Source organism: Thermobia domestica, chromosome 13, assembly GCF_964235325.1.
Source record: "Thermobia domestica chromosome 13, izTheDome1.hap1.1, whole genome shotgun sequence".
NCBI classification, from domain to species: domain Eukaryota; kingdom Metazoa; phylum Arthropoda; class Insecta; order Zygentoma; family Lepismatidae; genus Thermobia; species Thermobia domestica.
Window position 1 is genome coordinate 9,420,142 of NC_137466.1, and position 27,643 is coordinate 9,447,784.

The following is a 27,643-nucleotide window of genomic DNA, read 5'->3' on the forward strand; positions in this document are numbered from 1 at the left end:
GTCACTGAGGTTGATCCGACCGTGCTCGAGCCAAACTTGTCCCGACTCGTCGGTGACTCAGGAGGCCTATAGTCGTTTACTACCGTCTTGCTGTTACAGCATATCCACTTTAGTGCTCGATCATCTCTTGTATCGTTTCTTTCGTTGTACGTGTTTTCTGTACTGTATTGTGCAGTTTTTAGTGCTTACTATTCGTTTGTTCCTACTCTAGTGAGCAATACAGTCAATTTTTTAGTTCAGAGATTGTTTATTTTACTGTAAATCCGTATTTCTTTTTTTTTTTTTTTTTTTTTTGTATTTTCTGATAATCTGACTTCTTTTGCGTTTCGACCATCGCCCCAGTCCCAAAGCTGACGGATTAGAGGGGTTCTACTCTATATAAAAATAACTCTCCTTCCTGTAACATAAAAATGAAATGAAATGAAATCTTTGAGTTTTACGTCCTACGGTTATGCCGGTTAAGCTAAAGGAGACGGTGATGATGAGTAATGAATGAAATGGTGGAATGAAGAAAGTGGGAGGAAACGGGAGAACCCCGAGAAAACCCACGCACACGGTGTTCGTCCACCACAAAGTTTACTTGGCGGGGGCTGGAATCGAACCCGGGACCCCTAGCACCAGAGGTGAACGCTCTACCACTGAGGCACCGCGGCCCCCTGTAACATAAAAGTCCTACATTGAAAAGCACCAGTCTTACCGAGTATGTGATGCTATTATATACCTACCTTTCGCTTTTTCTAGTTCAAGGTCCTGAATTTTCTGTCTTAATTCTTGTGCTGAAAATAAATAAATAAATAACATTAGTTCTCATTTCTTTCCAAATCGAAACTCCAGTAAATCTAAGTATTATAGTGGAATTATGAGTACTTATGTATTACGGAACTTCCTTATAATAGAGTTTTGCGCCAGATTTTTGTCTTAGTCACTCGAGCATGAAGTACTTAAGTATCGGAAGGTCGTATTCACATTAAGGAATACACAGGTAGGATTGTTTTCTTCAAGAAAGCTTGAGGAAAATAAAATACAGTTGTACACTTTTGGTCAGAAAAACCGAGACTGCCTTCCACAGTCAAAGTCCAAAATGTTGAATCTATACAGGGTGTTTCAAAACAACACCGACAACCTTTGGGAGATGATTCCTGACACCAAAATAAGACAAAAAATGTAGACCAACCTGGGTGCACAAATGTTTCCTTTCGGAGTTATAGGCTGCCGAAAACATTAAAAAAGAAATAATAACTGTAAAGGTCTATAGCTCCTAAACTATGAGACCTACCGTAATCAGACCAAGACTACACTCAGGAACTAATATGTGTGCTATCGAAAAATACATGCTTCAGAATTCTAAGGTACTCAGCAACAATTTTTATAGAGGGAGTTTGGGTTTCCCCATAGCGGTTAAAAGTGGCTAAAGTTGATTCCCTTGTTCAAAAATGCAGTCGTTACAATACTAAGAATTATCGCCCTCTCTCAATTTTGTCTGTATTTTCAAAAATTTTTGAGACGGTAATGTCAAATAGGATAAGGAATTACTTGCACTCCAAAAAACATTATCACAACATGGGTTTTTAGCTGGCAAACCTACTGGTTCTGCAATTTTCGATTTTCTTAATACTGTTATACACGCGATAAATAATAATAATAATAATAATAATAATAATAAAAATGGGCAATTGGACTCTTTGTTTATCTTACTAAGGCATTTGACATTGTAAATCATGATCTCTTACTTAAAAAATTATGCTTTTATGGTATAAGAGTAACTGCCAATAAATGGATCGAGTCTTACTTGAAGGATAGGTATCAGATAGTTCAAATTACGAACGAAAATAATGTCAAAATTCATAAGTTTAGTAGTTATAAAGGTACAATACTAACTGGTGTACCTCAAGGATTAGTGCTTGGTCCATTGCTCTTTCTTATTTACATTAATGATTTGTGCCAAGAAATGTTTTATTTGCTGATGACACCAATGTTATTATTACAGTAACTCACGACAGGATACTGAATATACAGTAATCTAAACACTGCATTTTCACGGTTAAGTAGCAATAAATTAGTTTTAAACAATGATAAAACTTCCTTGCTAATTTTTTTATTATCCTCTTCAAAATAAATTTATTTCTTATGTAATGGAAAAAAACAAAAAAAGTCGACTTCTCTATTTCAACTAAATTTCTTCGTGTCACCATTAGTTCGAAACTTACTTGGAATGAGCATATTTCACAACTCAACCGAAAATTAAGTAGTATTTGTTTCGACCTCCGTAGACTAGGAGGTAATGTAACAACACAGGCTTTAGTTCCAGTTTACTATGCAAAATTCCATTCTTTAATAAGTTACGGTATTATTTTTTGGTGTTACTCTACTGAATGTATTAGCACGTTTCGCTTACAATAGAAAGCACTAAGGGTTGTGTTTGGATTGTCACCAAAGTCTTCTTGCAAGCCCATCTTTCAAAGACAAAAAATATTACCATTACCTTGTGTGTATCTATATAAAATTATCTTGTTTACCGTAAGTAACAAACAGTAACGTCCATAAATACAATACTCTATTCGTTAATAATTTGTATGTTATCCCCCAAAATTTATCGTTTTTTCAAAAAAGCGTATATATTAACTGTACAAAAAATGCTCAATAAGATACCTGATTTTCTAAAGCAAAACAAATCATATTCTATGTTTAAATCTGATCTTCACAAGTTCTTAGCAGATAAGTGTTACTATTCGGTAAATGAGTTTTTTGAAGACAATGTATAAATATCTTTTGTTAGTTATGTTATGAATGTGTAAGCTTATAAAGGTCATAGTTATGTGTGTATTACTCTATTAGTAAATGAAATGAAATGAAATTAAGTTTTACGCCCCACGGTTATTCCGGTTAGGCTAAAGGAGACGGTGATTATAAGAAATGAGTAAAATGGTGGAATGAAAAAAGTGGGAGGAAACGAGAGAATCCCGAGAAAACCCACGAGCACGGTGTTTGTCCATCAAAGTCCACACGGCGCGGGCTGGGATCGAACCAGGGACTCCGAGCACCGGAGGTGAACACTACCACTAAGCCACCACGCCCTACTCTATTTGTAAGTTTATTATATATATATATATATATATATATATATATATATATATATATATATATATATATATATTACTTTGTAATTTTGACAACTGTATGCATATTCGAAAATACTCTCATTTGTATGCAAAACAGACAAATAAATAAATATAAATAAAAATAAATATGGGCATATAATATAGAGTACTCACCAGCTACCTTTATAAAAATTGTTGCGGAAGTACCGCAGGATTCTGAAACTTAGATATTTGGATAAGGCACATCCTTGTTCCTAAGTCTTCACCCGACTACGGTAGGTCCCATAGTTCTGGAGCTATGGACCTTTATTTTATTTATTTATTTTATTTTATTTTATTTTATTTTATTTTATTTATTTATTTTTTTAATGTTTCGGCAGCCTATAAGTCCGAAAGGAAGCATTTGTGCACTCAGGTTGGTCTATATTTTTTGTCTTATCTTGGTGTTAGGAATCACCTCCCAAACGTTGTCGGTGTTGTTTTGAAACACCCTGTATATCCTTACATCCCTCGGCTCTCCTGACAAGGAAAATCTATTTTCCCTCCATTTTGTTGCACAGGAGCATACGTATTCTCTAATGGAAATAAACCATCTAGATATCTTACTTCCGCACACGGAGACTGTTTGTGGGGCTTCAGCTGTTTCAAACAGGCTTAACAACGCCACTAGACTGCAGATAGATGATATGCTCATGACTATGGTGCACAACTACGAAGCTGTTAAATTTTTCCTCTTGTATCTGACGAGCTGCATTTCAAAAAGAAAAGAAAAATACATGTCCCCCTGAAACAGATTTGGTAATATGAAAAAGGAGGAAAAAACTTCGACGGTCATATGATTATATTCAAACAACAATTTTGCAGATGTAAAACACAGGGAGAAGTATCACAGTATTGCGAGCGGTGATGATGTTTAAAATAAATATATGTGAGGAAAAGGCTTGACTCATCACAAAAAACAAAACATCTTCTACGATTAAGTAGCGCTTTCGGAAGATCCTTCTTCCATCATCAGCTTAAATCCAGTTCAAAGAGGATTAAAAACATGGAGGGGAATGTGAATAGGTAAAAGAAGGGTTAAAAGGATTAAAAAATATAGAGCACAAGTCTCCTGTCAAAAATAAACACATGCAAATATTCACTTACTTGTCACTGTTCGTTGTTGTTCGCTGTTTTTTCTTACCTTCCAGACGGCAGAAATATATACTAAAAAAAAGGCTGCTTCAAATCACGCTTATTTCACCTTTATCTAAATTAAGTGCAAGTTTCTCTTTATGGCAAGAATTGTAATCGTTATTTACGTTGTGGTTCGGAATAACTTTTATTTCTCATATATTCCCCCTTTTCTTAGTTGTGATTCCCAGTTGCACTACGACGATTACGATTACTGCCCATGCCTACAATTTCAACTTACGATGACTGGGAGCATGGTAGATGAAAATGTAGACAACGTGAAATTTTTGTTAAGCTACACATACAATAGAGTTAAATATTAAATATATAGCAAATGACAAACTGACCTTTTCGTAGAAAGAATGCAATATTTAATATTACTGTATCAACACAAGTATTACATGTATTTACGTTTCAAATACATTCACAATTAACAATTCAGTATTAATAACACGACGGTGTGGTGGCTTAAATAATAGGTAACGTGGTGGCTTAAAATGGTAGGTAACTCACGTGTTTCTTCGGCTAGCCTGTTGAGGTTGCTCCTTCGATGTCCTGTATTCGAGTATATACGGTGTTTCTGAAGTTGAAGTCCTAAGTTTGAGTCCCGGTTGCTCCTTCTTCAGTAAGTATCCCACGTGGTGCTATGAGTATGATGTTGACTTCGTAGCTTTGGCCGACTCGTACTTGAAGGCTTAGTTTACGTTCATTCTGGTGAATAACAGCTTTGATTAGTCGTAGTATAACGTTCTCGTAACTAAAACTATTATGTTTAACTTTCAACACTAATTAATGAACTGCTTAACTGGTTCACAAGTTAAGGTTTGTTTGTTCACAATTGATGAGATACGACTTAAAAGAAACACACGCGTTACATTCTAAGCAGCAGGGTACGCTGCTCTTAAAGGGCGCGCTATGCGCGAACAAACGTCGACAAGTCTTTCCTCGATTAGACACAGGGCGACTGCATGCTTTGTTCAATTCGCTATTGCGTATATGTTCTTGGGGCTGGAGCGCTCCGGTGATGACGTATGATAAGTTCACACTCTTTGGCTGAAGAAGTGCGGACATTTTAAATAATCAAATCAGCGTTGGGCGACGACAAGAAGTAAAGTGTTTTTGCAACTTTCCCGTTTTTTCCGGACTCAGAGAACGTTCACAAAGGAAATCATTGTCTCTACAACGTATGTCCATATATGGTCACAAAATCTTACCCTGGCTTACCAACACAGACGAAGAGACATACCAGAGCGATGAGATAAGAGTTTCTAGAACATTATTAACCAACCCTCGTATAGTTCCAAAAGTTCAGAATAAATCTATTCTTCCTATATTTCTTTTAAATCTCCCCCCCCAAAAAAATGAGCTATAGGACGGTGACAGAATTTTTTAGCGATATTCAACACAATAGTAGCATTTATCGAGTTAAATGTCAGTGCGACAAAGTATATATATAGCTCAAACATAAAGGAATATTTGTACCAGAATAGCTGAGCACATTCGCACATCGAAATCTCGTAGCTTGCAACAGTTATCCAGATTGGCAGCACACCTTAAAGACTATGACCATAGCAGTGCGAATTCATGTTTAATAGAGAAAACAAAAACAACAACTGAACCGAAAATTAAAGAATCCTATTACATTCATAAAGAGAAACTTACACTCAGTTTCGATAAAGTTGAAATATATGTGATTTGGAGCAATCTTTTCTGTATATATATTTCCGCCGTCTGGAAGGTAAGTATAAACAGTGAACAGTAACAAGTGAGAGACCATTTGCATGTGTTCATTTTTGACACATGTAGGAGACTTGTGCTCTACATTTTTTAATCCTTTTAACCATTTTTTTTTCTATACACATTCCCTTCCACGTTTTGAATCCTCTTCGAACTGGATTTAAGCTAATGATGGAAGAAGGATCTTCCGAAAGTGCTACTTAATCTTAGAAGATATTTTCTTTTTTGTGGTGAATACGAGCCTTTTGCTTCTATTTTCTTATAGGGACATGTATTTTTCTGGCTGGAACTGTGTGTTGCATTCGATAGAGATGCAAACGAAAAATAATATGCAACTGAAATCTCCATTTCGAATTTTTGGTGACATTTATCCTTTTGCTTGCCACCTCCATGCATATTAAACTAGCCCAACAGAAAGAAACAAGTCATTCCACAAAACAAGCACTAACCTTTCATCTTTTCGCGTTGGAGTTCCTCAACTTTTCTTTGCATATCTTCACCTGTAAAAGTACAAGAGGAAACATTGATAAAACTAACAAAGCTAACTTATTTTCTTTTCTACAATTAAAAATAAACAAAGATACATATTATGCACATTTTACTGCTAATTGCATTTATGTTTACTTGGTCCTTTGTATAGCTACCAAAGATTCAGAGTTCAGATTTAAAATTAATGTAGATGATCATTAACAGACTGTAAGTTAACATTTATGAACTGAAAATGGAATCGGAAATGAACAGTTACATGAATACTCTCATATTTTAGCTATCATCTCTCTCCCATCTCTAACGTACTTCTAGAAATTCGTTTCATTACTACAGAAAGGGCATTTTTGTTTATTTTATCACAAAATCTAAAGCATTTTTCACGATCATCTGCAACTACAAAAAAAATATATTAATATTCTTTTCTAATTCAGTTTATTCATTGGGTAGCTTCGGTGACTTTCATACTTGTGTCCGACCCAGCATTTAGAAAGGATAAGTCTAGAAATCCAAGGAAACTTTCTAGGTTAAGAGCTTTTTATTTTACCTAAGAGCATTTCAAGACATGATGTTCCGAATTCATTCTTTCGAAGTGCTCTGATGAGAAAATCCTAGTGTAAAAGTCGCCAAAATTATTAGTTACTAATTGGAAATAAAAAAGAACATTGGTACGTTTATATAGTTCTCAATATGTACTGTGACATATATTTAACCTGCTACCACGGAAACCACCATGTGTTTTCGCGTAGCGCATTTCTTACTAAAACATGACCTGATATCACATAAGCAATAAAGGGAAATCACCTGAAACTATAATTTGCAATTTCTTAGAAAGTGTAAGTAGAAGTTTAGATAAGAGAGAGAAATGGAAAGATATTTTCCTTGATCCTTCAAAAGCATTTGACTTACTGTCACAAGGAAATAATTTTTTAAAGTTACAAGATTATGAAATAAGAGGTAATGCGCTCAAATGATTTAACTCGTATCTGGAAAATAGACAAATTGTAGAAATAACATATATTAACTGAGGAACAAACCAAACAATACACCACATATCGAAGAAACCAACAATATTACGTGGAATGCCACAAAGATATATATTAGGACCGCTCCTATGCTTGATTTCATTAACGATCTACCGAACCATAATTCTTTATGCAGATGACACTAAGAAGATAATAAAAGAGAAAACTAATGACAATGTTGAAGAAGTATAAATGAGGTAGTGTATAAATTATCCCACTGGATTAAAAAAAGAAAAAAAGCTCAAACACATAAAAGAAAACTCAATCAACTTTCATCCTTTGCGCAACACATTTATACAGTCTGAATATTATAATAAAGAATAATGAAATAGACTACGTTAAATCGACCTGTTCTTACGAATTAAGATAAATTAAAACCTGTCTTGGGATGAGCATATAACTAAACTTATATAACTAAAGTACATTTTAAAATTAAAGTACTTATAAATGTGTTGAAAGGTTCTACTTTAAAAACAATTTGCTTCGGATTATTCCAATCTTATTTAACATATGGCATTATATTTTGGGGAAATACACAAAGCTAAAATCAGTTTCACAATACAAAAGCGAAGAGTAAGAATGACGGCAACCGCTAACCCCAAAGATTACTGTAAACAAAAATATTTCAAAGGCTTCGTATACTTTCAGTGCCCTGTTTGTAGCTCTTAAATTTACTAATATTTGTAAACAGTTACCTCGGGTGTGTCCTAGAGCGAATAGTGGATTAGTATGATTACAATATAAGAAACAAACAACGCCTTTCTATTGTAGAACATAAGACCTACATTATATAAGAAAGGATACAAATATGCGGGTATTGTGCTTTATAATAAACTTCCAAAATACACAAAAGGACCAAGACTTATGTTAAAATTCAAAAGACAAGTCCAGACAAACTTATTACTACCCGCTTTTACACGGAAGAGGAATATATGAATTGCGAAGAATAATAAAACTGATATGTACTAATGATAGGAATATGCAAGCTGATGTACCAACCACTATATCAGCTTCATTACTTGTACAGTCAGAAACAGTACTAAGTATAGGTTGGAGGTTTAAGAAATTTAAACAAAAGTAAAATTTTTACTGGATATCACAAGTGATAAATAGGGATCTACCGCATCCAATACAAGCTGGTGTGACGGAATTAGGTAACACTGCTAATATCTTGGAAACCAATTATCCAACATAGATGGTTGTCAAAAAGGATTGGGAAGATCTTAATCCACCATAGATCGACAATTGTTTATAATGGTATGTATGCGTTTTAGATATAAATAACCCTCACCACTATAGTCATGTGATGCAGTTCTCATTCTTCATATCAGAGCATTTGACATTAAGAAATAAATGCTTATACTGTGTGCTGAGAGATCATATGTTTAACCCTGTAGTTGTAAGAATGGGTATAACAGAGCTCATAGTGGTCTGGTCTCTTGTAAATAGTTGAAAAGTAACCAAAAGCACACGAAAAAGTGACCAAAGGCACACGAAAAAGTGACCAAAATTTCCTCATGTCCCTTTTTTCCTTTGTCACTTTCTCCATCACCTCTCTCTTTGTTTGTTGTTTTGTTTCATCTTTTCTTCTTACTTCTTTTTGAGCTTCTTCCTTTTTTAGGTTTTCTAAGCATGCTTTGTAGTTACGGTAAGCAGACTTAGCAAATGTAAGAAGCTTCTAAGTAAGTGGAACCAGTTCTAGCCTATTTCAGAATGTCTTCATTCCAGACATTATATTTAATTTAAAGACGTCCTTTCATTTCATTTCTCAATGTTGAGTTTTACGTCCCACGGTTATGCCGGCTAGGTTAAAGGAGACGATGATGATGAGAAATGAATGAAGTGGTGGAATGAAGAAGGTGGGAGGAAATGGGAGAACCGCGAGAACACTCTCGCATGCGGTGTTTGTCCACCAAAAAGTCCACTTGGCTCTGGGATCGAACCAGGGACCCCAAGCACCAGCACCAGAGGTGAACGTCCTACCACTGAGCCACTGCGGCCCCACTTAGCATTGAGTTCTCCAAGCCATGAAATATTCAAATTCATCACCTACTCTTAAGAAGAACATACAAGAAGCATAACACCAGACGAACATGATGAACCACACAAACACACACACACAACGTTGAGCGGAGCGTTAACTATTACGAGAGGAAACTACAAGACTATTATGATAGAAGAAAGAATAGACACAGAAGGGTTCTCAACCCCACCTTGAGAGCTTAAGCATCCACCAACCATCCACTGTGCTTTACAAAGAATAAGAATAAAAGCTGAAGTGAGAATAAAGCTGATGGTTTCATATGCGGCAGCAAGTACTGAAACTTTCAGACGAGTAATAAGTTTCTGCCTTTTTCCATTTATTTTTATAATATCTTTTTTTAGAAAACTGTCACTGCAAAACATAAATCACACGAAAAAGTCATTTTACCTTCCAAAAAAGTAACTTTTAGTGACATTTAAAAAAAATCAACTTTTAGTGACCAACTTGAAAAAAGTAACTTTTACTTTAAAAAGTGACTCACTATGAACCCTGGTATAACAAACGGTTCCACGAACTCAAAATATTTTAACCACTGGTGCCAACCAGCTGAATAGCACCACTGACTACACCAGTAAAGAAATATACAAGGACTTGTATATATCATCATCATAGGTATTCTGCCTTTATTGGCAGGTCACTTGCCGCAGCTGAGAAGCTTCCATGCTCCACGGTCCTCCGCTAACCTCTTCGTCTTAGCGTATGATCTTTCTGTTTTAATATCATCCATTAATTGTAGTCTCCTTCGCCCCCTCCTTCTCTTTCCCGCCACCATACCCTCTAGCACGTCCCTCATGATACAATCTCTTCTTAGGCAATGTCCCAACCAGTTTCTCTTCCTCTTCCTAATAATATCTAAATGTGTTTTTTTCTCACCCACCATTTCTAACACTCTCTCATTCGTTTTCAGCTCGACCCAACTAATTCCTTCCATTCTTCTCCACACCCACATTTCGAAGGCTTCCAGTCGATTTTCATCACCTTTACGTAATGTCCACGTTTCCTCCCCGTACAGTACAACACTCCACACGAAGCATTTTATGAGTCTTTTTCTCAACTCTTTATTCAAGGTCCCACAAAACAGACTTTTCTTCCTCCTAAAGGCTTCTTTCGCCATTCCTATCCTTGCTTTTATTTCACGTTTGCACTTCATGTCATTACTAAGAATACTACCCAGATATCGAAAACTATTCACTTGTTCTATTTGCTCCCCTCCTACTTTTATATTTGACACAGACCCCTTCATTCCAATCACCACGGCTTTTGTCTTTCTAACATTTATTTTCATCCCATATTCTTCAAAGCCCTTTCTCATTTTTTCTAACATTTTATTGATTTTCTTTTCAGATTCTGCAACAAGCGCCATATCGTCTGCAAATCTTATGCATCTAATCATTCTACCTCCTACCGAAATGCCATCATCATCATGTAGGCTTTTTTTCACTATCTCTTCTAGATAGACATTAAATAGTGTTGGCGAGAGGCAGCATCCTTGTCGAACTCCCCTTCCAATTGCACTCTCTTCCGTCAGTTCTTCCCCTATCCTAACACTTACTTGTTGGTTCATGTGTAAGTTTCTTATGAGTCTTCTATCTTTCCATTCCAACCCTATCTTCGTTAGAACTCCCAACAACAATTTCCAATTCACGCGGTCAAAAGCCTTTTCTAGATCAATAAATATAACATACACATCTTTCCCTTTTTCTATAAATCTTTCATCGATCGCCCTTAATAATCCAATTGCATCTCTTGTGCTTTTGCCTCTTCTGAACCCGAACTGCTCCTCCTCAACTTCTTTATTTGTTTTTTCATATAACCTTCTGTTCAGTATTCGGAGCAGAATTTTAGCTGCATGAGATATGAGACTAATAGTTCTATAATCCTCACATCTCTTTGGGTTCGATTTCTTAGCCATCGGTATCATGATCGTTTTCAGAAAGTCTTTTGGCCATTCTCCTGTTTCATATATTTCATTGCACAGTCGGAACAATTCTTTTTTTCCCTTGTCTCCTATATTTTTAATGAATTCGATTGGTATGTTATCTATTCCGGTTGCCTTTCCATTCCTAATCGGATATAGCCTTTTCAAACTCATCCCTAAGAATACTAAATCCTTTATCGTCCTCGCCTACTTCATTTTCTACTTCAACATTTAGGCTACACGGTCTATCCCTACTATCATATAAGTCTTCAACGTATTCTTTCCACCTTCCTATGACCTCATTTCTCTCGCTGACTACCTTCCCATTCTTATTTTCTACTGCCATCATGATACTCCCTTGTTTCTTCCGAAATTAAATAGATTTCACCTTCTTGTACATTTCCTCATATTTCCCAACTCTTTCTAATTCTTCTATGTCCTCACATTTTCTTTTGTAAAACTCTTCCCACGCTCTGTCTGTTTCTCTTCGTAATTCATTATTTAACTTTCTGTACATCTTTCTGCCCTCTTCTGTATCAACCTGTTTCCACATCTTCCTCTCCCTCATTTTCTGCAACATCTGCTCTGTAACCCATGGTTTCTTAGCAGTTTTGTGTTCGCGGTAACCTACTGCTTCTTCTGCAGCCTGCTGTAAGCAACGTTTAATATGTTCCCACCGTGCGTTACTACCTGCACCTATTCTTTCCTCGTTTGAACATTTGTCTTCGAATTTTTTAACGAAAAGATTTCTTATTTCCTCGTTTTTCAACTTTTCAGTATTCAACACTTTGTTACCTACTTTTCTTCTGCCTACATTTTTCAGTTGAATATCTACTTCGGCCAGCACAAGATTATAATCAGAGAAAATATCAGCCCCTGGAAGGATCTTCGCGTTCTTTAAGCTATTCCGATACCTTTCCTGAATCATAACATAGTCTATCTGAAATCTTCCGCCGTCTATTGGTGATTTCCATGTATATCTTCTTCTCTTGTGCTGATTGAACCAAGTGTTCCCAATTACCAGTGAATTCTGTCTACAGAAATTCACCAGTCCCTCTCCCCTTTCATTTCTTTCGCCTAAACCATATTTGCCTGTGATACTACCTTCCTGTTTTTCTTCCACAACTGCATTGAAATCTCCCATTAGAATTATGCATGCACCCTTCTCCCTATCTATAATTTCTTCTATTTTCTCATAATTTTCCTCTACTTCTTCAGTTGCATGCGAAGTCGTCGGTGCATATGTCTGTATCACCACTAGATCCTTCGTTTTCCCTTTAAGTCTTAACATCATAACTCTATCAAAAAATTCTACTTGTATATACTTGTATATACATTGCAAGTAATAATCACTTCTGGGTTTTCATTTGCGTCTACGTTGATAGTGTATGTTCGAATTAAACAAATACACCAGCTCAAGATATTACTTGAATGTGTAACATATTTCAATGACATCTGGGACGTGAAAAATATTTGTTCTGGAAAATATTGCAAATTTTACAGCCGACTAAGTTCAATATTTACCATTATGTTGATAGCTGAGAATCTGCCACATTATAACAGAATACTACTTCCATAATCCTCTTTAAAGCTATGTTCATAATTTATTTTCACATACTTTACTTTTTCCTTCTGAAAGTTAGACAACCGGCAATTCGCGTACACAGTATACATATGACCTATATGTTTCAATTAACAATTTATTTATCAAAATTCATTGGAAGATAACGAATAAAAACTCGTGACTGATTTCGTTTTGTTGCACAGGTATGAAGTACTGTGTATCTAATGTATCGCCTACTTCAATTCTTAGTAAACAGTTGTGTTGTGACGTCATGATTTAATTCCCTGTAGTTACAAGAGCTGAAAATATGTGCACTAAAAAGACAAATCCTTTTTCTATGTCACAATGGTGGATTCTTTCAACTTGATTATTATTTTGTGTACATGTATTAGTGATGAGTGCTGGTATTATATACATAAGTATTTCTAAATGTTTCAAGATACCTCGAAATACAGGGTGGACATAAAGTCTCTCCCTGATAATCATTAATAACAAGAAAACTAAGAATAACAGAAGCATGCGGTTTGCGGCAAATAATAGAAAAACTCAAATTTTCTTTTACCTGATTTAGAGAATTTCCACATGTGCTCCATTAGTTGCCCTTAAGACATCCATACGATTCAATTTCCATCCATGTATTACTCAATATCTCAGGAGTCACTGTGTCTATTGCATTCCTTATCCTGTTTTTGAGTGTTGCAATATCACGGATAGGTGTTGTGTAAACCCTGTCTTCAACACAACTCCACAGGGAGAAAGTCAAGGGGAGTTATGTCTGGGGATCGTGGAAGCCATGGTATTGGGCCATCTCTTCCCATTCATCGGCCAGGAAAAATTTCATCAAGAAATGAACGAACATCAGTACTCCACTGTGGAACAGCTCCGTCCAATTGAAGGATTATACTTGTTGGTGTTCCTCTAATTGGGAAGCTATGTAGCATATCAAGGTGTCTAAGAAAATGCCTCCAGTAATGGTTGGTTCGTGAAAAACGAAAGGTGCAATAATTTTGTTATGCATCATTCCACACTACACATTAACTTTGGGGCTCTCTCTTTCATGTTCAAAGACAACGGTAGATTCACTATCACGGGAGATTTTGTTTTATAATACCACAACACACACTTCGCTTTCTGCTTTGCAGACAATTTTAAACAAATGACTGTCGCGCTGCGGTCAGCGGTCAGTAGATGGCAGCACAGGCTGTGACAAAATCTTGAAGTACCATAGAAGCGATGTTTTCAGACCGCATGCTTCTATCATTCTTTGTTTTCTTAATGTTTGTTACCACGGAGAGACTTTATAGTCCACCCTGTATTTCTTTTTAACTTTACAGCTAAGGATTCCCCTCTCTCCCAGAACCAGTAACTAAAATTTTTATGAGAATTTTTTATATACTACCTTGATCAAAAAGTTCCCGGAAACCACTGACAAAATTAAAAATACAAGTTTGTTCCTGAAAATTGATGCTGTCCCCTTCGAAGTAATCCCCATCGACTGCAACGCACTTATGTCAACTCTTGATCTAGTTCTCACAACATTTGTGGTACTCGATTTTCGGTATGTCCATCAGAGCAGTCTTCGATTTTCGTATTATCTCTTCTAGGCTGCTAAAACGTGTTCCCCGTAATGGTTTCTTGAGTCAATCAAATACGAAAAAGTCACACGGAGCTAAATCCGGTGAATTCGGTGGCTGCGGAATGGCATTCGTTACCTTTTTGGTGCGAAACTCGCAGATAATAATAGCATTGGTCGACGCTCCGTTGTCATGGTGGAAAATTCACGAGTTCTTTTTCCAGATATCTTTTCTTTTTAGGCGGATTGCTTCTCGGAAACGCTTCATAACGCCCAATAATACTCCTTGTTAACTGTGACTTTCTGGTAGAAATTTATGATGTACAATACCATTGTAATCCATGAAAACCGTGAGCATCACCTTTTTCGACTGAAAACGACGTGTGTTTTTTTTTTTTTTTTTTCGGTCTTGGTTCATTGGGCACTTGCGACTAGTAAACCGCTGTTTTGTTTAACCCTTTCGTGGGCGAATTTTTCTACAAAGGGATAGGACAATACCTCCTCTAAGCTTCCCAGCACACATGCAAAACAAACAAATAAAATCATTTCTCGAGTGCAATTACCATTTCCATAGTGAAAAGACCAATGACTAATGGGAATATCGATTCCCAGTGCAGCAAATAAGAGCATACCTAGACTACCTTGGCGGGAACTATGCTTCCCATTGCCCAAAAAAGGGAAAGCACCACTGCCGAAACACTTTTCCAACATTTCCAAGGTCTTTGCATCATAGAATCCGTTTTTACGCAAAATTAATATACATTCGTTGTTGCAAAATTAACTCCATTGCAAAAATCGAAACATGCACCCGAACAGATGTATTCAACATTCCGTCACTTACACAAATGGCAAGCTATGATGTTCAAATTGGGAGGGAATATCGCTGACAGTTGTGGCAACCCACAGAAAAAGTCAAATCAGGTGACTAAGAGCACCACAGGGTGGTGATTCCGGGAACTTTTTGATCAAGGTAGTCGATCTTCTCCGGTACGTCATAGGATTGTAACAATAGTGCTATTCGAAAGATTGTTGCATGCTAAAGCAAAGAAACTACAAATAGGAGCCACTGGGTTACGCAAAGAGGGGAGTCCAGGTTTTAAGCTCCCCTGATCGAGATGATATGAACAAATAAACATTTATCACATTAAGACAGATATAAGGAATCCTTGACAATTTGAAACTCCCCTCCCCTGAGGAAATTCTGCGTACGTAACTGACATGAGCTAATTGTACATATAGATAACTATGAGGGAAAGCCTTGCTAAAATGCCCTACAACTCTACTCTCGTATGCCATAGGGTTATGTTAGCAGTATCATTTAAAAGTCATTAAATGTTGAAGAAAAGAATATGGCTCGTAAGTTCTCGATAATTAGCGTAAGACAAATATGCACTCAAATGAAAACATACAATTTCATTTAAAATGCTGCATCCTCAGAACCTTAAAATACTACAGAAACGTTAGAAATTGTGAGGTAAAAGAAACGAAACATGAATACAAACACAATAACACAATACAACAGTTTAGCTTAACGAAAATTAGAATATAAAAACAGAAGTTCATTGGCAGAAATTCAAGAGGAGTATCCAAGCTCGTATACTTTTGTCAATTTCGCCATTTAAATTGTGTCAGCCGTGAACATTTAAACTTTCACTACGACAATACGTAAATGCATCATTGTAGTAGCGTTGTCTCTATATATGATCTATTGTATGTTATTTCTAAAGAAATACTTACATTTTCTCTTATAAATTTCTTTCTCTCTTTCAGAAACTGACAGCTGCCTTGTTTTTGTTGACACCACATCATTAAACTGCTTCAGAAGATCTTCCAAAAATTTAGCTGTAAATAGCAAGATATGGAAAAATCAGTAATTATGTATATACAAATGCGTCATATATGCAGGGGGTAAAAGTGAGGGGGAACGCAGAGGAATGCCGTTCTCCTGCTTTCAGAAAATATATATGGCGTCTCCCCACTTTCTAAAAGAAATACAATGGGCAAAGATAGGCACAGGGGACGCCTTGACGTCATGCGCCTACCTTTTCAGATCAACTTTCATCCCTGTATATATGTATAAAATTATAATAATGCACATAAGAATGCTGTCTAGCTATATACTTTTGTTTGACGCATGCTTTTCCTTACAAATATGACATTGCCTCTTTTGTTTAATGGTGACATTTCTTTGTTATGTTTTCTTTGTAAACACTGAAGTCGTATACAAACATATGATAAGTCCTAAGCCATACATTTTACAGGAACATGCACAGACTCTTGGTTCTTCTTATATCGATATGTATATATTGGTCTCTGTGTCAACCACTACATTGTGTTACAGTCCTCTAGCATATTACAGAAATTATGTCTTTTTCAAGCGAAGATTAGGCTAAGTTTTCTTTAATCCATGTGATTTTATTTTATAGTAATCTTATACTGTCAAACAATGACTTTTCATCCTATTTTTTACAATCACCAAAAAGTTTTTCTACTTCATTAGATAATCTTTCCTGTTTTCTTTTCATAATTATGTTATAAACATAAATAGCATTCATTTAGACGTATAAATAGAATTTTCTACTGTAAGTATATGTGTAACGGGTGATTTAAAAGTTGGGCACATCAAAATAATAATAAATGCCAGATGACATTAACTAATACTACTTAATACTATTTGATATATTTTTAGAACTCAACTATATTTTCACACAACATATGCTTAAAATGGCTGCCCCGTTCAGTAACACAAGTACAAATTTCTTTTTACCATGTTTGAAGTAACTTTGTGGAGTACATGTACACTGACGTTGTTAATCTCCTTTGTTATGTCCATCTTTAGTTCCTCCAGTCTGTGTAGCCCGTTGTTATAGACCTTGCCTTTAAGGTAAACCCTACAGGAAGAAATCCGAGACTTAAATCGGGTGAACGTGAGAGCCATAATCCTTTAAGAGATGATACGTTTGCCAAAAGACTTACACAAGAAATGCATGGCGTCGTTAGATGTGTGATATGTAACACTTTCCTGCTGAAACCAGCAATCACGTTCATCATCGTCAAAAAGCGCAACGAACTGTGGAATGATATCTTCGTGCACAACACTGTTCACTGTAGTTTCAAAGTAAATGGGGCTTATTTTACGATGACGTTATATCGCATACCAAACTCCAATTTACTGAGGGTATAAGAGGTTTCGTGTAAAACATGTGGATTTTCAGTTGACCAAAGTAGAGCCACTAAGATGAACCCACGCCTCAACAGTGAAGAAAACAAGAGTCAAACTCTAGAATTTCATGGCTGTCAACAAATGAGCCAAACCATGTACAGTATATTACGCGTTTACCTTTATCCGACTTCTTCAATTCTTGAACACTGCAAACATGATATGCACAAAAGTGTAACCTCTTCCTTGCTCTCTCAGCACTTCCATATAAAATCTGGGAGTGTATTGGTAGTCTCCTCAAGCTTTTTAAGAGCAAACGCTGCATCATATTTTTAACTTCAGCCACTTTAGTATCAGTCAAAATGGGACTTTCCCGGTTCTCTTCTTGTCCGCAACACATTCGCATTCTCTGAAACGGGCCATTAATCTCGTAATGGTTGAAGTGTTACACATTACCACATCAGGATATTTCCTACGAAATTCGTTTGCATCACCTGCGTAAGAATATTATCCACTGGCAAAATGTTTAACAATGGTAACTCTGCTCTTGAAAAAAAAAAAAAAAAAAGTTCACCAAGGAATAACCAAAGCACTAATGCAAGCGTCGTGTGCTCAATACACATCTCAATGTGCGCGACTTCTGAATCGAATGGTATAAGGAATTGTATGTACTAGCATACATGTGCACAATGGTACCAATTCCTTATAATATATTCAGGAAGCTCGTACTTCTCATTGACTCCTTAGTGGCTCTCCAAATCTCCTGACCCAGAAGATTTGGATTTTTCGTAATGAGACCAGAACTCGTTACCGTTGTACAGAGTTTCAATAACAACTAACCAAAACAAAAATAGTTAACAAAATTTGTATAAACTGTGTCGGCAACCCAACTACAAGACAATGGCATGTAATTCAAATCCAGCGTTCTAGTTAGAATACCTTATAAACGTTATACGTTTTACATTGGAAATACAACCATATACACTACTAATGGGTTTGTAAACTAAAATGTATTACAATATACGAGGTGCAGTTGTTAATTCTGGATATAATGTTCCAAAGTAGAATCCCATAAAATGGCTACAATATTTTAAAGTTTAGACAGCACATGGTACAATCTGTGATTTAGAAATTTATGAATTATTTCACTTCGTTATGGAACCTTCCAAAGACTTAAAACAAATGAATGCTTACCGTCATAACCTGTGCTTCCTTTATTCTTTCGTTCCTGATCAAGAGTAGATGCTATCAGCTCCCTAGCCACCTGGTTGTTTACAGGAGCTTAAAAAAACAAAAGCAAACATAATTAAAATAACATGTCCTACAACTAAACAATATAGTAATTCAATTCGTGATTTTGCATCCTGGCTTTATACAAAACAGAAATTATACAATGAATGAATTATTCGGATCCGAACGACTACTCATGTTCTTGAATAAGATCGAAACGATAATTTATTTGAGCTTTTTCTAAAAGAAAGAATATGAGTAGTTTATTTATCTTCTAACCCACAATAGAACAACTATATTACATAAAAAGCACAATATCATATTAGACCTTCAAATGTTGATTTTAAAAGGTATTGTATATGGATGTAGTACACTTGAATTTAAAAAATATAACAAAGTCGAAATACCACAATATGTATAAAAATACAACTATTTTCATTGTTGCATTGAATATAGTGTTTCAAAGGAAGACTTGCTATTTATATTTAGGTGTTGTAACTACTCCAATTTTAAGCAAAAATTTATTCCGTTCACTAAAGTGAAAGTTCTGTGGTCCTTTTTGAACTTCTATGATGTCTTTGCATGTGTTGCTTTCTAGTAGTGTTTTGTCTCTATAATGCTACCATCTGGTGGCAAAAAGTCGAACAAGATAAAGGTTGAAGAAAAAGAAAAAAAGCTCAAGGCTCTTCAAAGTGTGTGTGTTGAGGTGTAACTGTAGTGGTAGATAAAAGCAAGACGTGACGCAGTAAAATTTAAAAAATGACGTGACGTAGAAACGCTATCCTCGTACGCAGTATTTCTTTTGATTAAAACTCTGTTGTTGAATCGAAGTTAACGACAATTGCCAAAGTATTATACCTAATTAATAAAAATAGGTGATTAGAGAAATTTTGACGTTTAATCATTATGTTGTTACGGCGTTCACCTAGACACACCCATGTCTTATCAATCCAAAAGTGGGAAACCAAAAGTCACCAGTTGTTCTAAGAGACGGACATGTATTGTCGCTAGTCCGAAAGTGGAAGCTTTACTCGACATGTAAGCCAATGTCACCAAATAGTTTTACAAAACGCATTGTTGGACAGTTCAGTGAAAATGCATATATTAATCAAAACATGTAGAATGACACCAAAATTTTGTTTAAAGAAGACTATAAGTGTAGAACTCTGTTCCTCTGAAGACGTACTGGGGGGTTGTGAAGATGGCGTCGTGTTTTTGAAACTATGGAGTGTCATGCTCTTTAAATATTTCAATTTTAATTTAGAAACCAATTTTAATTTTAGACAATTTAGTTTATTACAATCTTTATATGTTCGGCAATCTCTTCCTTCCTTTTTATTTTAACAAAATAGTGTTGAAACAGAATTACTTGGAACAGGTCAATTCGTCCATATTGGAACGGGCCATCTTCTACAATTATAATAGACTAGAATAGTGATGTCGTCATTTCCTTCCCGTTACCATGGAGATCGCCGCCATTTTTTTTTCTATACAAACGAGTGAAATTAATGGTGTAAAAGAGCCTATTTCTAAAAGCTCCACATCCCTAAGTAATAAGGTAGAAATCCGAATAGTTAATCTAAGCACAATTATCACGTAATCCACCATAAAATGTAATTAAGCGCAATATAAACTCCCTAACGTGTAGATGACAAACTGTAAGAGAAAGCTGTAAAAATATATGACTTTTAAAAAAGAAAAAAAGTCTTTTAGAGTAATGTTAATTTTATTGGAACATTTACATTTCTAATGTATACTGTTTATAATGGGAGTGCACAATATTATTTCTAAGTATACATCACAAAAGAAAGAAAGGCTAGCCTTTAGAAATATTCAATCCAGACCATCAGTGGATATAGGTCTTCCACATTTTTTCTTATATTCTCTATCAACTTTTATTTAAAAAAAAAAAGAAAAGAAAAAAGAAAAGCATTTAGGAAATGTACAATAATTACACATCCAATTATGAATGGTTCAGTATATATATTTTAAACAACTGTTAAACAATAATCCTGTTCAAATTTGCAATAGCATATCTTACTCATATTATTGAATTAAAAATTTTCCGGAATTATTTAAAGTTAATATCTGATTATGAACAGGGTGAGTACACTTTAAGGTTTAATTTAACCTGAAATTATACAAATTATCAAAATATACATCAGAGGGAAAATTTCACAAGACATGTGAACTCGCAGATTTCAGTTTCAATGCTTGTCATGCACGTAACATTATTTAACATATTTCTTTTCTGATTACCTTTTCTACCTTTTTTTTTTTTTTTCAGTGTCATTCATTAGAAATACTTAAAAAGAAACAAGTATTTGTTTCACTCTAATGTTTGCAGTTCAGAAATGTTTCATCATTGTTTTCGTTTTTTCACATAGGTTCTTTAGGTATTTAGGGTACGTGTTGTTTAGAAAATAAAATGGCTATCACCATGACAACAAGCATGTGACGTCACACTATTTCAGTCTATTTCAACGAAACGTTTTAAAACAAACTTAGTGAAGCAGTCAACTGAGCTATAGTGCTGTGACATTTTATAAAATCACTCGTAAGGGAGATGAATAGAATAGAATAGAAGACGTACAGATCATTGGTGTCCATGTGGCATACGAACTGCTAAAGTGATGAACTATCCAGAAGTTGAAATGGAAAACTGACATAACTTCGTTTTTCAGAACGTACGCTCGCGATGCCACGGTTTGGCAAATATTGTGTCAAACACGTATGTGTAATACAAGGACGAACAATCATAATTGAAGACTACAGGGTAAAAAGGAGGAAAGTCAGTTTTTATAATTTTACACAATTGCCTTGTTTTCCACTGACTTACCTACTTCTTCCCCTGTAGGCACATTCTTCAGCATTAAATTTCTTAGTAACTAACTTTCTTCGTACTGTGGGATTTACTCCATACAAACTACACCTTTCAGGCTACATTGTTCTGCTGTTAACTCATTTTCAACTATTTCTTGACTCACTTCCTTTCCCCCCTGTGGTCTTCAATTATTGTTCAGGTATTTATTTTATTACTTCAATAAAAGTAATAGAAGGAAGCAGTGTTTTTACACTTTGTAGATGTTGCTTTCCTCAAAGATTTGCATGGAACTAACGAGAGTAGAGTCGATAAACTAGAATAAGCATCTACTATGCTTGTTACAATCTAACTGACCACTGTCGAACGGTTGTAGTTTCCCGAATCTTGGCATTTGCGTGTTGGGTTGACTCCTAAAGACTCCTGATAAACACGGTAAGGACTCGCTCGAAGTGAATGACAACTCATGGCTGTTTTGCTGATTTAGTGCAAGGATAATACCTAAAACCCACGATAACTCTAAGATCATTTGAGAAGTAAGGCGCTGGCATCAGCGCATAGCTTTCCAAGGGAAGTCTTTGAAGGTGATCACACCAGTATGCAGCAATAATGTTTGTAGTACATTTTATGGAACAAGTTCGCAAACTTAATCGTCAGACCTAGTATGCCATACTAGCCTAATTTCACCACTGTGCGTAAGGCAAAATGTGGATAAGGTGAGTCTGCAAATCACATGATGCATCCACCGAAACACAAATTAGCTTGCTGTTATGTATAAAACTTTGAGACTACAGTTTACGAAAGGATATGACATGAGTTGTCTCCCAATGCCATTATATCTGATTTTGTAGATTAGTGTATGGTACGTCTTAATTTAAAGAGCTTCTCAACTGCCTCACTATGGTGGGCACATGTAAATTCCCTGGTTTATTGTATAATGAACTCAGATCAATTGAACAAAAAATACGTAGGATTTTTTTTTTTTTAACTGGCCATTCATCTCTCTTTGAAATGCCTTGTACTACATCTACAGTTGGAATTAAACCAAATAAGTATGGATTTTCTTTTGACAACTCGGATCTTTAATTAGAGCCAAAGTATTAGCATTTTCTGAGTACGGTTCCAAGAATATGACCTTTCAAAGGACTGCGAGTGGTCATGATCTTTTGAACAAGACTGTACAAGCGCTACATATGGGTGTAAATTAGAGCAACAGAGAAGACACTTGTATGATCAACGATTAGTAATGGATACTTACTGCTTTCATTACTTCCCATGGTTAACTTCAATTATCACAGGGCCCACAGGAAACAAAGAACTGCTTCAGATTTAAATATCCCTGAAAAATTTAAATTAATAATTTTAAATTTACGTTTATATCATTGGAATATGAATAATATTTTGCTTGTATCGTTGCAATAAACTTCACTTAACCAAAGAGGCATGCTAATTTAAGATTAAAGTGCTGTTAGAATCAATTTTAGAGATGGTAGTTGCAAATACAAGCAAATTGCGCCTGCAAATTTCAATGGGTCTCGTTAATGGTGGGCTATGGGGCTTGAAAAAAAAAAAGGTATTTCAGCGTTATGTCTCACGCTTATGAACTGTATACTAAAGGAGACGCATATATATGTAAGTTTCGCCAACCATCAACTTTGGCTTTGACAGTGTCTGATTAAGCCAAAGCTGATAGTTGGCGAAACTATTACACCTTAATTTTACAATAAACGTATGATTTTGTTCAGCGAGTAGTTTAAACAAATTTACATATTTGTATGTTTTTTCTTCAAATGTGATATCGATATGCTATTAAGAACCTGCCTTGCTAAAAATAATACAAAATTTACCATTTTTCTTTGGCTTGTTTATTCATCAGTGAAAGGAGATAGTGAAATGCAAATCATCACAATCATAGATAATGCTGTTCTACAACAGCAAATATGAACCCGAAGAAAGTTCAGTGTTGCCAGATAAACAATTTCCCTAAAATCTAAGTTAAGGCAGCGAGTAGAGGAACAAACTCAACTGCATTTGGTTACGTATCATGTTTTGATTTCCTGTGAACTACTTCTTAAATAATAGTTGTATTTAGTTTGTAATAAACAAAATAGTTTTAACATACAGTTATTAAAACTAATAATGACGTTAATTAAAAAGTAGTACACAAGAAACCTAAACATGATACGTAATCAGATGCAGTTGAGATCATTCCTCTACTCGCTGCTTTAACTTACGTTTTAGGGAAATTATTTTTCTGGCAACACTGTAATTTTTATGGACGGCAACACCGAAAATCCTTCAGGTTCATATTTTCTGTTATAGAATAGCATTATCTATGATTGTGGTAACTTGCATTTCATTATCTCCTTTCACTGATGAATAATCAAGCAAAAGGAAAATGGTAAATTTTGTATTATTTTTAGTAAGGCAGGCTCTTAATATTTATCCGTTACTTTTTGATAAAATAATCAACTTTTATAGTATATTAAACAGGGACGGACGATTTATCTGGAACATCCGTGATAACGGAGAAACAACAGGAGAGAGAAAAGCGAAACTTTGCACCAAGCAACTATAAGGAGGGGGAGAATCGTTTAACGTATTAAACATCATCCGGTAAACAATGTTGCCTTCCCAGTATAGTTTTTTTCAAATGGCACTACGTCACATATTTCAAATCAACGTATTAAACGAAAACTTAAAATATTATATTTATTATTCAGGGTTGCAAACTAAGGATGTTATAACAGCACAAACATCCAAAGTTTAAAGCCTCTATCACACACACAGGAGAACGGAGATGGACTAGACAATGCGCATCGTAAGTACCTTAGAGTTGGATACTATGATCTTGGTATGACTTGTTTTGAATGAATAGCACTGAACTTACAAGGGCTTGATACTTTGAATTTTTTCAAACGGTTTTATTTCGAAAAAAAAAAATGCTTAGGTAAGTGTGGTTTGCAATTGGCAAACAAATTATTTTGCCGTTCACAGCACTTCGATATCTCATACCGTTCCGCAGATATGATAAACATTGCTGAAGTTTGCAACACTGCTTAGTAATTGCGAGGACTTGTAATTACACCTACTAAAAGTTATTCCTGCAATGCTGTAAAAGAGAAGAAAAACAACAATCAGTTTAAATACTGTCAGAAACACGCCATTTTCAGCAGTGTTGCGAACTTCATCAATGTTTATCATATCTCCGGAACGGTATGAGATATAGAAGTGCTGTAAACGGCAAAATGATTTGTTTGTCAATTGCAAACCCCACAAGTAATTAGATATGATACTTACCTAAGCATTTTTCGAAATAAACCCTTTCAAAAAAATTAAAATTTTCAAGCCCTTGTAACTTCGTTGCTATTCATTCGAAACAAGTCATACCAAGATCATAGTATCCAACCCTACGGTACTTCCGATGTGCATTGTCTTGTCCATCTCCGTTGTGCTGTATATGTGATAGAGGCTTCCAAACTTTGGATGTTTGTGATATTATAAGTTTTCGTTTAACATGTTGATTTGAAATATGTAATAATCTGACTGACGTAGTGCCATTTGAAAAAGGTAACTTTATACTGGGGTGGCAACACTGTTTATCGGGTGGCGTTTAATACGTTAAACAATGTCCCCCTCTTTATAGTTGCTTCATGCAAAGCTTCGCTTTCCTCTCTCTTCTGTGGTTTCTCCGTTATCACGGATGTTCCAGATAAATTGTCCACCCTATAGATAGATAGATAGATAGATAGATAGATATAGCATATTTGGGAAATTAGTGCATGCATATTAATGCATAACAGAAAGAATTATTACAATTGCTCGTTTTTGAAACTTCATTCAATAAAATCAGTTTCTTAACTTTGAGCTTAAAGATAGTGAATGGCCAATTTTTAAAGTTTAAATTAGCTCTCTATTAACTGAAATATCACGGTGAAACTTCCAGATTATGTGAAGTGGGAATACCAGCTGAGTCCAAACAAGACTTAAAATGTTTCTCCACGGACTTGACCATCCGAACAGTAGGAATAATTTTCAGCCAATCAATAAAGTAAATTGACAAAATTATTATGTTGTATTATAAATGTCATCAGGTTATATAAGTACTTTCTGTGGACGCTCTCTATAGTTTGGAAAAACAGAAATAATTTTTCAATTTATTTCTGTAACAATAATTTCTTTCTTCGGTGGGAACTACTAATAATTCAACTTCATTCAAATTCAATTTATATATATTAGTCGTATTTCTCTTACTTGGGTCCTCAGTGTTTCTTCCTTGCTCATTAATATGCAAAGGCTAAATTATACGAGGGTTACGCTATATATTTTGAGATAAAAGAAAACTACAAGGCGTGTGATGCCAATGGGTTTATTTATTTTCAAAGTAATCCCAACTACATCAATGCACTTTTGTAACCGAAGTTTCCACAACTGGAAAGCTTGAAACCAATCACTAATGGGAATACTCTCAAAAAAGTTATGAATTTCTTCATCGATCTCTTCCTCCGTTGAGAAACGTCGACCCTGTAAATATTTCTTTAAAGAACAACCAGAAATCACACATGGCCAAATCAGCCGAGTAGGGTGGGTGTGGTATGGCTTTCGCCTTATTTTCACGTAAAAAGTCAACTGTTTGCTGTAGCGTGTGTGACAATAAATTGTCGTGATGCAACATTAACCCGTGATCCTGACTGACTCAAGCACTGCAGGTAAACATATTGTGGTGTACCATGTGGCTGCAATTGTACTGTACGTTTTCTTCAAGCTTAATTGCTTTCACTAAGCTTGTACTCCGAAAAGAAACTGCGTACATAACTTTCTTGAGAGACCTTTGCTTTTTTGCCATTGTTGGGGTTAGGTCATTTTCGTGAATCTACACACGGCCCTCCTGGAGGGTAGGAACATCGAAAAATGGAATGCATGTTTCATCACCTGTTACGATTTTAGACAAAATGCGATTACCACCATTATTGAACATTTCTAACGTTTTCCGCGTGATTCTTACTCGCCCTGCCTTTTGGAAATCGTTCAGCGTATGCGGCAACCCAACGACTAACTTTTTTTTTCTTTCTTTAATATGGAGATGATCATGTAAACTTGAATTGACTGTTGCGGATCCAACACCAAGGGTTGCCTCAATCACTTGATAGGTGTATCTTGGACCTTCTTCGATCATACGTCGCAGTCGATCAGTGTTGTCAACAGTCACTGACGAACAGGGCCTATCAGCACGTGCCTCATCATCAAGCGATATCCATCCTCTTTTAAAGTCACTACACCACCGAAACACATTTGCCTGTGATGGACTTCCATCACCAAATGTGCGTTGCAACCGTTCAAGATCTTGTTGTTCACTTAAACCGACTTTGAAATCGTAGTATATCATCGCGCTCACATATTCTGTGGAAAATTCCATGTTTCGCTAAGAAATCGTCTGTACCACGTGCACTATGTGACAACAACGACTCCCCTGACGTCAGGTCTTTACTCCCGAAGGATGGTGGTTTTTAAGAATGCAGTGTTGTCAGCTCTCACACCTCTAGTTTCGTGGCATCTCAAAATATATAGGATGCCCCGCGTATAGTTATTTGGAATTAAATTAAGTGTTTTCTTCAATCATTTATGAAAATATTGCAGCAGCAGACCAGGTGTTTGAACGACAGACCGGTGCCAACCATATCGTTCAGGCAATTTTTATCTCAAGTTCTCACAACTAAGTTATCGCAATGTTTTGTATATTGTGGCCAGTGAACTGTAAATTAAAGCCGATTCTTTTAACATTCAATTTACATATCCATACAGGTCACATTTACA

At 35.6% G+C, this 27,643-nt stretch overlaps 2 protein-coding genes across 5 annotated transcripts in view; both read right to left on the reverse strand.

Annotated features, from left to right (window-relative positions):
* Positions 1-27,643, reverse strand: part of LOC145668012 (uncharacterized) — a 167,584-nt gene that overhangs the window by 107,891 nt on the left and 32,050 nt on the right. For all 4 annotated transcript variants that reach the window (XM_081735467.1, XM_081735468.1, XM_081735466.1 and 1 more), the window contains exons 2-6: positions 23,088-23,168; positions 18,973-19,059; positions 16,356-16,460; positions 6,458-6,508; positions 726-776 (exon numbers count right to left, since the gene is read on the reverse strand). In XM_081735467.1, coding sequence (XP_081591593.1) covers positions 726-776; positions 6,458-6,508; positions 16,356-16,460; positions 18,973-19,059; positions 23,088-23,106 — 313 coding nt within the window. In that variant the 5' untranslated portion in view covers positions 23,107-23,168. The remainder of the gene's footprint in view (positions 1-725; positions 777-6,457; positions 6,509-16,355; positions 16,461-18,972; positions 19,060-23,087; positions 23,169-27,643) is intronic.
* On the reverse strand, positions 26,703-27,215 carry LOC145667489 (uncharacterized). The gene has a single exon (XM_081734965.1). The coding sequence runs from the start codon at positions 27,213-27,215 to the stop codon at positions 26,703-26,705; it is 513 nt and encodes a 170-aa protein (XP_081591091.1).

Bases quoted from the DNA above. Each gene is read 5' to 3' on its own strand.
- LOC145667489 (XM_081734965.1), bottom strand. From the start codon at position 27,215: ATGATATACTACGATTTCAAAGTCGGTTTAAGTGAACAACAAGATCTT.